We start from the raw sequence: 13,388 nt of genomic DNA on the forward strand, positions 1-13,388 counted from the left end.
CCTGGTTCCCTCTATTCATACTGCTCCCCCCCCTTGTGGCTTGACCTCTTGCCTATGGCACTCACCATCTTTGTCAGGAGTGAGGAAGGTATAGAAAGCCGGTGGGTTCAAGGACTCCACAAATTTGGACTCCTCCATTGACTCAGACAGCAGCTGTAGCTCCTCAGGGATAAGGAGCAGGATGACCGCCTCAGGGAGGATGCTAGAAGGCAGCAAGACTGGCAGGTTTGGGGGATTGCCTTCTGGCATAGGCCTGGAGCTGTTGGGTAGGCCCATTGTTGGGACTCCTGACACAGATGGTCCCAGAATTTTCCTGGTGCACTGGGGCTTTGGCAACAGGTCATGCTGATGCCATAGCCTTCCAGGGGGCAGCAGAGAGGGCAGGGTGGGGTGAAAGAGAGTAGGGAGGGGCTCTCCAAGGACAGAAATTGTCATGGAACTGCTGGGACTTGTAGGACTTGAGATAGTGCTTAGAAGTATGCTAAGGCTCTGAGGAGGTGGGGACCTGAGTTTGTCAGGTCTGGAGGGTAATGAGATTTTGGGTTTATTGGGGATTGTTGTCTTAGGTTTGGAAAGTGATAAGCTTAGGGGAGTTTGATGAGGTGGGGCACTAGGTTTAAGAGGTGATGGGATTTTAGGGGTCTTGGGTAAGAGGATCCCAGGTCTAGGGTACGGCAGGTTGTTTGGGGTCTTAGGAGCAGGAACACTTGCTCTGGTGTGTGATGGGTATTTGAAAAACTGATGTGTGGAGACTCCAGCCCTGGGCTGTGACAGACTTTTGGGTGACTGTGATGTAAGTACCCCAGGTTGGGGGTGTGATGGGGCATCTAATTTAGGTTGTGATGGAGAACCAGGTTTGGAATGCAGCAGAGTAACATGTTTCATAGAGCCACCTTTGGGCTGGGCTGGGGTGCTAGGATTCAGAGGTGGGACTTGTGTCTTGGAATTCATGGGTAATAGGGTACCAGAATTCTGATGTAATGGCGTGTTGGGCTTCAGAAGCAATAGGCCACCAGAATTTGAGGGCACAAAGGCAGCAGGTGGTATCCTAAAGTTGGCTGAGCCAAGTTGCCAGAATCCTGTTGTGCTGGAATTTGGGGCTTTGGTGTGCGAGGGTGGATGGGGTACTAGGGCTCTGACCCAGTGGCTCCAACTCCTTGGAACTGGGCAGGAGTAGTTGAGGATAAGTAGAACTTTGGTTTCACAAGCCTTGATTTGGGAGAAACCTTGGGAACCAAGGCTGGCTGGGCTGTGCCTGCCCTTAGGCCATGACTGCTGGTGGATGAGGGCATGATGGTGCCTAGTCCATCTGCAGTGAAAGTCTGTTTCCTGACTTCAGTGGCTTCTTTGGGCTGCACCATGACCAGTGATGTCAGAGGTGTGACAAAATCTTATTCAAAGGACAGGTTGAGGACCTTGGAAGCCAGCAGGTGGTGAGTGCTGGCATCGTGAGCTTGGAAGTGTGCCTCCAGCAGTTCTCCAGAGGTGATGTTGGCCCAGAGGCAGCGTATGAAGTGGGCTACATTGGGGGCTGGCTCCCCTGGGCAACCAAAGACATTCTGGCTGCTGTTGGTGGCCACCTCACTGTGGCAGGCCCCGAGAAGCCGACCCCTGGGGCCACGGGTTGCCAGGTAGATGTCTAGTTCCTGCTCTCCTGGTTGCACTTGGCCTGCCACCACCAGCTCCGAACCACCAAAGTAGTTGGGGAAAAAGGCCCAAGGTGAGGCCCCAATCAAGCCACCTAGGTAGTCCAGATGCACATCTACCAGCAGAGGCATGGAGATCTCTTCACAAAGGCCCTCCAGCTGTAGGGCTGTGTTGGTGTCCTCACATATGGGCCAGGCTGCTCCTTGGTTCTCCAGGGACAAGCGACGCAGCAGTGGGAAGTCAGCATCATCCCCAAAGGCCAAGCTGACCTTGGGACACTCTGTTGTCCAGTGCCTGACGGATGTTGGAGAGGATCACACTGGGAGTTGTCACTCCAGCCATGGGCTCCCCATCTGTCAGGAAGATAATGAGAGGGATCCTCCCCACACTGTGGCCCCTCCCAGGCTCCTGGTTTCTATGGTTCAGCACTGAAGTAGCTGCCAGCAGAGCTGCATTGATGTCAGTCCCTAATTGGAGAGCAGACTGTGAGACCATTTTTTCTAGTAACTTCTACCCGCATTGGACACACTGGGTACCTCACCAACCTCCCAGGCAGAGTCATATCTCCTTATCTTTGCTCACACTGTTTCCGCTGCTCATCCTTCCCAAATCCCCACCCCCACACAGGCTCCCTGAGATCTGACAGTGGGGCCCACATGTCCTTGGTTTTTATCACTCCCTGTCTCAGACTGCTCTGACTGTTTCCTGGGGGGATGTCTCATTCTCTAGTCAGATTGGCAGATCCCCAAGGATAGCATCTCCACCTCCATGCTACAGGGGAAAAAGGGCTGAGTTGTCAGGAGGTGGTGGGTGGGGGAGACTTCAGTAATCGTCTGAGAGAGGATTGATCAGAAGCCAAAATCAGGGCAGCAGCTTGCTCAAATACTTAGAAATAAATATCTAGATTATTGATAAAAAAAAAACAAAAGTTTCAGCAAATTCTTTTGAGTATGTGCTTTAAAGAGGAGGAAATTCAGCCCCAAAGAGGAATGTGTCCTAAAATACATGGAGATTTAGCTATGCTCTTTCCACTAGGCAAAGAAACACAGAAGGACAAAGGGACATATTTGTGTAAAATGTAACAGTGATATTTCAGACATTATGAGAGGTGAAGTGGATGGGTGCATGAAGGGAGGGTTTCAAGAATTTCCCATGTAACCACAGCCTGCCAATTTGGGTGGGTAGGTCTAACACAGCCAGCAGCTTCCACGTGCCCCAGGTAGTCCTTGGCACTGGGGACATTCTGGATGGTGGCCTGGATGGAGCCTCTGGCTTTCCAGACACTAACTGTGTCAGAAAAGGAGATGATGTTGAAGTAGTCGCTGACCGGCAGGTTACCAAGGATCACACTCATGGCCTTTTTAATCTGTGGGATATAGATGATGTGAAGGAGATGGACCAAGACTTGAGGTCTTGTTCAAGACTGAAAGGCTCTTTCTATACAAGGTACTAAGTGTTGTATGGTTTTAATGTTCTCTGACTCCAGCACTTTAAGTCTAGGATTCTTAGGCCAAAATGCTCTATAGGCTCTAATGGATCAAAGCCTAGAACTGTACTGTCCAATGGTAACTGCTAGCCACATGTAGTTATTTAAATGTAAATGTAAGTTAGTTACAATTAAAGAAAAAGTTAAAATTCTGTTTCTTCATTTGCAGTAGCCACATTTCAAGGGTTCAATAACCTCATGTTGCCAGCAGCTACTGTACTGGACACTGTTTAGAACATTTCTATCATCAAAAAAGTTCTACTGGACAGTGGTGATCGAGAAGGTTCAAGTTCTATGCTTTCAGAGAGCTAGGATTCATGAGTTCTATGGTTTCTGAGCCCATGATCAAGGATTCAATGATTCGAGGGCCCTAAAGTTTAAGAGCTTTACGACTCCAGGTATTTATAGCTACCTTTCAATGACTTTGCATGCTTTGGTTCTCTGTTCTCTCTAATCTGTTCTTCTACCTCAATTTCTGTTTCTTCCAGGCTGGTCTTCTCACCAGCCTCCAGATAACCTAGATTCTATTTCGTCTCCACAACTTTGTCCTTTACTTATTCATACCTTCATAGTTTCTTCAGTTGCTCTTTCTCTGGGCAGCCCTTCCTTGATTGCCTAGTCTGATCCATGCCCTTCACACCCAGATATTCCCTGTCCCACACTATTTGCTGACTATCTTACGTGGAATATTTTCATTCTCCATACAGATCTTGAGTCCTCTGAGAACAGGGCTTAGATTGCTACTTCCTCTTGGCTCCCTTCTCCATGACAATATTTAGTATAGGGCTACGCTCAGGGAATACAATATGTAGGTTCCAGTATTAGGGTACCATTTATAGGATAATTGCTATGCTCCTGGCAGTGCAATTTTAGATGCATCAGCTCATTTCATCTTCACAGCAACACAATGAAGAAGGTACTAATATTATCCTCATTTTACAAGAGATGACATTAAGGCTCAGAGAGTGGAGTGGCTAGCTCAAGGTCACACAGCTAGTCATTGATAGACCAGGGACTCAAATCTGTATTTTGGAGGTGGTAAATCCAGTGATTTTAAGCATAATATACACCTTCAACCTTTTATAGAGGTGTGGATTCTAGAAACCACAGGAAGGACATTTGTGGCTTGCCTTTCTCTACATCTTAAACTGATAGAAGATGCCTTGAATGCTTTTAAGGGAATCAGAATATTTCCTGCCATAAGATGAACTCAGGGGATAAGTCACACATTCTGGGATCAGGAGCTGAGCACCGGGGACTTCCCTGGTGGTCCAGTGGCTAAGACTCCACACTCCCAATGTAGGGGGCCCTGGTTCAATCCCTGGTCAGGGAACTAGATCCCACATGCCACAACTAAGAGTTCTCATGTGGCAACGAAGATCCTGCATGCTGCAACTAAAAAAAGAAAGAAAGAAAAAAAGATCCCACATGCTGCAAATGAAAAGATCCCACATGCCACAAAGAAGATTCCACAAGCTGCAACTAAGACCTGGAGCAGCCAAATAAATAAATAAATATTTAAAAAGAAAAAAGGAGCTGAGCACCATATTCCTGCTTCCATTGAGAGGGCTGACACATAAAGGATGGCTTCCCTGAGAATCTCCTGTTATCCAGGGACAGATTACGTTTTTAAAAGTATGTTGTTTAATCTCCTATTACTTTGAGATTTTCCAGCTATCTTTCTGTTGCTGATTTGTAGTTTTATTCCATTTAGTCTGAGAACATACTTTGTATGATTTATATTATTTTAAATTTGTTAAGGTGTGTTTTATGGCCCACAATGTAGTCTGTCTTGGCAAATGTTCCACATGAGCTTGGGGCAAATGTGTATTGTGCTGTTGTTGGATGAAGCGTTGTGTAGATGTCAGTTAGATTCAATTAAATGATGGTGTTGTTCAGTTCAACAATGTCCTTATGGATTTTCTGCCTGCTGGATATGTCCATTTCTGATATAGGGAAGTTGAAGTCTCCAACTATAATAGTGGATTTGTCCATTTATCCTTGCAGTTCTATCAACTTTTGCCTCATGTATTTTGACACTCTAATGTTAGGTGCATACACATTAAGGATTATTATGTCTTCTTGGAGAATCGACCCTTTTACCATAATATAATGCACCTTTTAATCCCTGACAATTTACTTGCTCTGAAGTGTACTTGGTCTGAAATTAATATAGCTGTTCCAGCTTTCTTTTGATTAGTGTTAGCATGGTATATGTTCTTTGCATCCCATTACTTTTATCTATCTGTGTCTTTATATTTAAAATGGGCTTCTTGTAGAAAACATAGTTGGTTTTTGTTTTTGTTTTGTTTTGATACTGACAGCTTCCGTCTTTTTTTTTTTTAATTTTTAAAATTTTGTTATGGTAAGAACACTTAACATGAGATCTAGTCTTTTAAATTTTGAAGCAATTTTTAAGTCGGCCGTACTGTTTTTTTTTTTAACATCTTTATTGGAGTATAACTGCTTTACAATGGTGTGTCAGTTTCTGCTCTATAACAAAGTGAACCAGCTATACATAAACATTATATGGAAGCTTCTGTCTTTTAATTGGTGTATTTAGACAAGTCATCATTAAGGTGATTACTGATATAAGTAGATTAATATTTGCTATATTTTAAACTGTTTTCTCTTTGTTTCCCTTTTTTTTCTTTGTCTCCTACTCTTTTCCTGCCTTCTCTGGTTTCAGTCGAGTGTTTTATATGACCCCATTGTCTCTCGTCTCTTAGCATATCCATTATGTTAAGAAAATTTCTTAGTGGTTGCCCTGGAGTTTGCAACATGCCTTTACAACTAATTACAGTCCACATTCAAATAACACTATACAGCTTCATGAATAGTTCAAATACCTTGTGACAGAGTAGTCCAATTCCTCTATCTTGTCCTTTATAACATTGCTGTCATTAATTTCACTTATCAGTAAACTATATTCACTGAATACATTGTTGCTATTATTATTTTGAACAAATCGTTATCTGTTAGATCAATTAGTTAAAAAATAAAATATATTATTTTACTTTTATTTATTCCTTCTCTAACAATCTTCCTTTCTTTATGTAGATCCAAGTATCTGAGCTATCCCGTTTTCATTCTCTATGGAGAACTTCTTTTAACATTTAGCTGTGCAAGACAGGTCTACTGGTGGCAATTCTCTCAATATTTGTTTGGCTGATAAAGTCTTTATTTTTCACTTTGGAAGGACAATTTTGCTGCATACAGAATTCAAAGTGAGTGGTTTTTTCCTTCAACACTTTGAATGTTTCACTACACTCTCCTTTTCCTTGCATGGTTTCTCAAGAGAAATTCAATGTAATTCTTATTCTTGTTCCTCTATAAGTAAGATATTATTTTCTGTGGGCTTTTACAGGATTTTCTCTTTGTCTTTAATTTTCTGCAGGTCGAATAGGATATGCGTACATGCACATTTCTTGGTATTTATCCTGCTTAGTGTTCTCTGAGCTTCCTGGACCTGTGGTTTGATGGATGTAATTTATTTTGGAAAATTTGTATCTGTTATTCCTCCAAATATTTCTTCTGTTACTTTCTTTCTTTTCCTTATGGTATTCCCATTACACATGTTACACTTTTGTACATGTACACAGTTCTTGGATATTTTGTCTTTGTTTTTTTTTTAACATCTTCATTGGAGTATAATTGTTTTACAATGATGTGTTAGTTTCTGCTCTACAACAAAGTGAATCAGCTATACATATATCCCCATATCTCCTCCCTCTTGCGTCTCCCTTCCACCCTCCCTATCCCACTCCTCTAGGTGGTCACAAAGCACTGAGCTGATCTCCCTGTGCTATGCGGCTGCTTCCCACTAGCTATATATTTTACATTTGGTAGTATATATAAGTCCATGCCACTCTCTCACTTCATCCCAGCTTACCCTTCCCCCTCCCCGTGTCCTCAAGTCTATTCTCTACATTTGTGTCTTTATTCCTGTCCTGCCCCTAGGTTCTTCAGAACCATTTTTTTTTTTAGATTCCATATATATATATTTTTCATTCTTTTTTCTCTTTGCTTTTCAGTTTGGGAAGTTTCTATTGTCATATCTTCAAGTTCATTGATTCTTTCTTTGGCCATGTTCAGTTTCCTAATGAGCCCACCAAAGGCATTTTTCATTCCTGTTACAGTGTTTTATATTTCTAGTATTCTTTTTAATTTTCTTAGGATATCCATCTCTGCTTAAATTTGCCATCTGTTCTTGTATGTTGCCCACTCTTCCCATTAGAACCATTAGCATATTAGTCATACTTATTTTAAATTCCTGGTCTGATAATTTCTAAGCTCTGCCATATCAGTTTGGTTCTGATGCTTGATTCATTTCTTCAGATTGTGTTTTTCCTTTTAGCACTCTTTGTATATTTTTGTTGAAAGCCAGACATGAGGTATGAGGTAAAAGGAAATGAAGTAAATAGACCTTTAGTGTGAGGTTTTATGTTTATCTTGTTAGGAGTTAGGTTGTGTTTGTTGGTTGCTGCAGTTGTGGGTGTCAGAGGCTAAAATTGTTTCTAGAGTCCTTGTTTTTGTTTCCTATGTTGTCTTGGATTTCCCTGGAGACTCTTTCATAAATAGAGTACAGGCTTCCAGTTCTTTCAACTGTAACCTCCTGCTTTTACACAGGGACCCAGCTGATATGGTGGTCATGCATGGGGGGAGGAGAAACATTCTATAGTTCTAGGATTAGGTCTCAGTCTTTTAGGGCACCTAGCCCCTGGAATATGCTCATCACAAGTTCTTTCAGCTTTTATCCTGCCTTAGATGAAATGGGAAGACTAAAAAGGTTTGGAGTTGGGTATATCCCTTCCCATACATTAAAGGCTAGAGGAGACAGTTTTCAATACTTCCCTTCTCCCAGTTTGGTTATATTCTCATAAAACACAAGTCAGTTAGCCTTAGGTCGGATGGGCTCTGTGGTTCAAAATGTCAAGGTAAAAAGGTTACGCTGTCCCAAGACACTAGAACTGTATATTTCTAGAACCCTAGAGTACAATGGTTTGAAACGCTGCTTCCAGAACTTCATGGATTCAGGCTCTAAAGTCAAAATCTCTTTGGCCTATGGCTCCAGGATTCTGTTTCAAGGGTGCTATGGTAGGTGGGGTACAAGACTGAAGCCTAGATGGACCCAGGGCTCTATGGCTTCTAAGCCCTATAAGGCCAGTGCACTGTATTCTTCTGGCTATATAGTCAAACAAAACAAAACAAAACAAAGCTGTGGCCCCTTGACAGTTCTGAATCTAAAATGACTACAGTTTTAATGTTTTGACTCATGCTTTATGATGCCAGAGTACTCTAGCCCAAAGTCTCTATGACTCTGGGCCTTTATGAGACCTGGAGGTTTGTGGTTGAGGCTCTTGATGGATTCAGGCCCCACAGTCCTATGTTTCAGTGTTCCTATGATTCTGTGGCTCCATGTCTACGTGGCTCCTGATATGTAAGGTACCAAGACTCTAAGGTAGGCCTAGGCCTATAAGGTCCAAAGGTGATGGGATGGCAGGGTGTCTTGTCTCAGGGAACCACTGTACCAGCACTCTCTGCTTTCTGAGCTTTCTAAATCAAGAGCAATGAACGATCCCCAGGGTCCTTGTTACCTGCTTCATTTTGGTACCAAACATGGAGCCGCTCGCGTCAATAACAAACACCACGTTTTTCTTAACAGGTGGAAGGCTTCTGGGTGCAAAGTAATGAACAAAATAGCCATCGCAAATCTGGAGAAAAAGAAGTGGAATCAACAAAAACTGTGAAAGCCAGTCTAAATCAAGTCCCCTCTTATTTTGCTGCATAAAACCCTGCTCTTTTCCTTCCTAGGCCTTATCACTGTTGCTATTAAATAGGCATTTGTGGGATTGTTTGCTCAATGTCCATCTCCTCCACCAGAAGTGTATCTCTGCTGGTCAGGCTGCCAGCCCAGGGCCTGCCCCTGAGCTGTGGAGAAAATGAGACTGGCTTGTGGCCCAAGGCTCCAGGGATCAGGATCTCTGTAATATGTGAGTTCCTGTCTGTGAGAGCTGGGCTTGCATAGTCTTGAGGGCCCCTAGGGACGTTTTGCCTGGGCTCCAGGAACTGAGAGTGTTGTTTTAACCTCCCTCTATAGAGTGAGCCTGGGGCCCGGCTCCATTGCTGCCAGGGGCTGGGAGTTTGCAGGGCCTCCCTCTCCTCCTTAAACCTCCTTTCTGCTGTTGCTGGGCAGAGCAGGGAGGGGAGGAGGGAGCAGAGGCTGAGTGAGCTATTTGTTCAGAGGGGATTGGTTAGACCAGGTGCAGATGCCTTGGGCTATCAGGGATATGATTGGCTGCTGACCCCCTTCCCCCACTCCATCTCTCCTTCTGCAGAGCCTGGGGCCTGGGACAGTTGAGGGAAGGGGAGGGGGAAGCTGGAAGGGCCCCCAGGACCAGTGGCAGCTCAGCCTAAGGAAGTATAGGCTTGCTGAGGGTCTGAGCTGCCCAGGAGCCTGAAGCAAGCTCTGTCCTGGGATAACCAGCTTATTCTCCTCTCAGCCCTTCAGGCATTCTCCGGTCACAAAGCTGGACACACTATCTCCTCCCATCTTGGAGGGCGGGAGGCGGGTGGTGGAGAGCAGGAAGGAGATGGGAGGACATCTTGCTCTTCCCCTCCACCCCAGCCTTTGAATTAATTCACAAGCACAAGCGTAGGCTTTGTCTGCACTTTTTCCTGGCACTCTACAGCAGTTCCCCAAGCCCTGGGTCAACCATCCTGCAACTGCCCAAGCCACAGGCAGAGTCCAGCTGCCCTTCTGTGTTCTTCCCATACCTGGGTAGGTGAGAGCTTCTGGGAAAATCACATTCCTACCTCTCCATGGTCCCAGGCTCACCAGTGACCCCACACCTCACATCCTATTATGTAAACCAGAGGCATGACCCAGGTCACCAACCTCTCACACTCCCTTCAACTGTCATGCCACCCCATTCTCAGGAAATGCCTCCCCTCCCTCTTCATGAAAAAATTAAGGGCACCAGGCCATGTCCCTTGGACTGCCCACCCCACCCTTGCGCAGGGTCCACACACCTATATGCCTCCTCCCTCTACTGAAAGACAAAACAATCCTTCCCTGACCCCATGCATGCCCAGCCTCCAGTACCTCCTCCACCAGCCAGACTCCTACTCTCCAACCCAGCCCATGCACCCGACTGGGTCTTCTTTAGAGTTTAAAAATGTTGGTGTCTTTTCCATCCACTAAGACAACCTCCATTCATCCCAATCCCACCCAAACTTCAAATCAGCTCCTTTCTTCCCGGTAGCATGCCAAGGTAATGAACTCGGCAGCTGCAATGGTCTTCTCACCTCCGGTTTACTCCTCTGCCCACTGCAGCCTGGCTCCCACCCCCACCGCTGATCCATCTCTCACCAAAGGTAGCAACGACCAGTTGGTTGGAAAACTCAGTGGGTGTATTTCAGTTCTCACCAGACTGCACCTCCCTGATATATTTCACAATTGACAATCACTTCTGCTCCTCAGAAGAATCTTTTCCCCTGGGATCCAGAGAGGATGAACACTCCTTATTCTCCTACCAGCTCTCAGGTCCATCGGAGTCAGTCTCTTTCTTCAGCTCCATTTCCCCACTGTCCCTTAAACAGTGTTGCCTAATATTTGTCTGTCATGGCGTGCAAAGAGAATGATTACGTTTGTGTAGCACAATGGAGGGAAGTGGTGGGGATTTACAGCCCTGAATAGGCTGATGGCAGCTCCGTGGGGCCAGATACCCCAAGGACTGTGGAGATCAATAGCTCCTAGACTGGGAAGCTCTACCTTAGCAACTGCCATCCTGGGTCTGCTCTTCTGGCTCTATACATTTGGCCTGGGTCACCTCCCTAGCTCTCTTGGATTCAACCCCTGAATCTCCACTGCTGACCCCACAACTCTTTCCCCAGTCCGATGCTCTTCACTCTTCCCCCTCCACAGCTTCATACACACTCACCATTGGACCTGTTCCCTTGGATGGCTGAAGCCTCCAATGTATGCTGCCCAAACAACAAATTCATTACCTTCCTCCCATCTCAGCCTTGCGTGTCTTTGTCATTTAGAGGCACCATCATCCACATGGTCACTCCAGATACAAACCTGAGTGTCACCCCTGAATCCTCCTGTGTCCCTCACTCCTCACATCCAACCAGCCACAAATTCATGCTGGTTTGATCTGCTGGATATGTCTCAGGCCCAACCCGCCTCGCCATCCCAAACTAATGAAGTCCAAATTTAGGGCTCCTTTCCCTCTGGTTTCCCTGCTTCTCCTGGGGCCCCTCCCGTCCATGCATCGTTGCAGCAGCTGCAAGGTCTGGTCTTTCTAAACACAAACCTCATAGCATCATTCCCTCTCAGGGCTCCCTGGGCATGTTCAACATAAATTTTATGTTCCTTATCAAGCCCCTGCAGCACTCATGGCCTTCAGTCTCACCTCTTAGCATTTCTTGGGCCTCAAATCAAAACTCCAGGAACTCCAATCCACTTGTAGTTCCCTACACACCCCTGGATATTTCCAGCCTCTATTCTTTGTATCATGCAGCCCTCAGTTTACTAGACTGCCTTTGCCTTCTGAGAGCCCCCCTTCCCAACTTGGCACACTTCTTTGAATTCTTTAAGACCCAGGTCAGGCTCCCTGACCTCCTCACCCCTCATGATGGCTTCCATCATACTTATGTTGTCATTGATAAAGCACTTCTCATCTTGTGTCATTCTCGTGTCTCTCTGTTTCACCTGGAGACAGTGAATAAGATCTGTGTGTGATTCACTTCAGGGTTCCTGACATCAGCCAGCAGTGGGCATAACGGATTAGGTGCCCATGGAGTAAATGTGTTGGGCTTTGAAAGGCGGGCATACTCAAGTAAAATGGGAGGTGAATTGAGGGGTTCTTGGTTGGGGGATGCAGGAATCATAGCACACAGTGGATGGGAGTATCAGTCGTACTATTTAATGCCTAGTTCCGTCTGTTCTATCTGTATCTTTACTCCAGGCAATGATGGGAGAGGTAAAGAATGAACAAGCAGACAAATGTCTCAGTTCACACGTGCACGCGCACGTGTGCACTCACTCACACACACACACACACACACACACACACACACACACACACCAGAACACCAGGTTAAGGCCCTGCTGCCACCTACTGGCATGATACCCTCAGCTCCTATTCTGAGAGGGTGAATTGCTTCTATTCCCCTTACACAACAGGCCTCTGTTATACCTCTGTGCCTCTGCATATGCGATTCCCCTCTCTCTGCATGCCCTCCCCTTCATCCTATCGGCCCAGGTGGAGGTAAAGTCTATTCAGTTTTCCTATGCTAACTTAAAGGCCAACTCGTTCAGGAAGGCTCTCGTGAAACCCTCCTCAGTGGTATCCATACGTAACCCATTACATATTTATACACAGCCCTTAGAACCTTTTATGACTGCTCTGGCTCTATGTATCGAGTTACCTCAGGATGGGACATTTCCAAAGGGAGATTAGGGACTGTGTCCAACTCATTCCTGACTTCCCAGAGTCACTGAGGGCAGGACTGGGCTAGAGATGTTTCCAGCCTGATGGAGGTGAGTCCACATATGAATGAATGAATGAATAAGTAAGTGCATGAGGAGAGGTGTAACCAAAGCACTATACTAGCCCAGAGCAGAGAGAGGAATTGTAAGTGGGGTGGGGTCATCATGGAGGTGGCACTGAAGCAAGGTTTTCAGGGATGAGGAGGACACTCACCAGTGGAAAAAGGAGGGAGAAGACATTCCCAGGGCGGCAGACAGTATGAGCACATACTCAGGCACAGATGACTGGCAGGTTCAGGTGCTTTGGGACATTGGTGTGTGGTGTGGCGTGGTGTGGGGCAGCTGGAGGATGGTTTGTGTGCTGGAGGCAGTGAGAGGTGTGGTGGGAGAAGCAGGCTGGGACCAGACCTCTCAGGCTGCCATGCAATTGTTGTTGTGAAGCCAAGCGTCCCGGATCAGCCTCTACCCCTCTGGTAGAGCGTGGGACCTCTGCACATTCTTCGTGAGTGTGTGAGCTCAGAATTTAAGGGCTCCCTGTTTAGGCAAATGGCTCAAGTGAGGCAAAAAGAATTTTTAAAACTTAGAGACATCCAGAAAGCCCAAGAGAACATGAGAGTATCAGAGCTGCAGAAAGTGTGAGAGACTAATCGCTGGCCAATGGTTGCCTTTCCGAAAGGTCTGGTTAAGAGTGGGCTATGACTTGCTTCAGTTAGGAATGTATTCACCTGGATCTTGATTCAGTTTATACAGTTCCGG

General features: G+C 45.7%; 1 protein-coding gene across 1 annotated transcript in view; it reads right to left on the reverse strand.

Annotated features, from left to right (window-relative positions):
- ITIH6 (inter-alpha-trypsin inhibitor heavy chain family member 6) overlaps positions 1–13,388 on the reverse strand; it is a gene marked incomplete at both ends in the record, with an annotated part of 50,183 nt that overhangs the window by 17,229 nt on the left and 19,566 nt on the right. Inside the window, 8 exon segments of the mRNA XM_082682051.1 lie at positions 66–1,052; positions 1,055–1,117; positions 1,120–1,166; positions 1,168–1,391; positions 1,395–1,919; positions 1,921–2,114; positions 2,842–3,013; positions 8,731–8,847. Coding sequence (XP_082538177.1) covers positions 66–1,052; positions 1,055–1,117; positions 1,120–1,166; positions 1,168–1,391; positions 1,395–1,919; positions 1,921–2,114; positions 2,842–3,013; positions 8,731–8,847 — 2,329 coding nt within the window.

The sequence above is a fragment of the Grampus griseus genome (assembly GCF_964374135.1).
Source record: "Grampus griseus genome assembly, chromosome: X".
In the NCBI taxonomy this organism is placed as follows: Eukaryota; Metazoa; Chordata; class Mammalia; order Artiodactyla; family Delphinidae; genus Grampus; species Grampus griseus.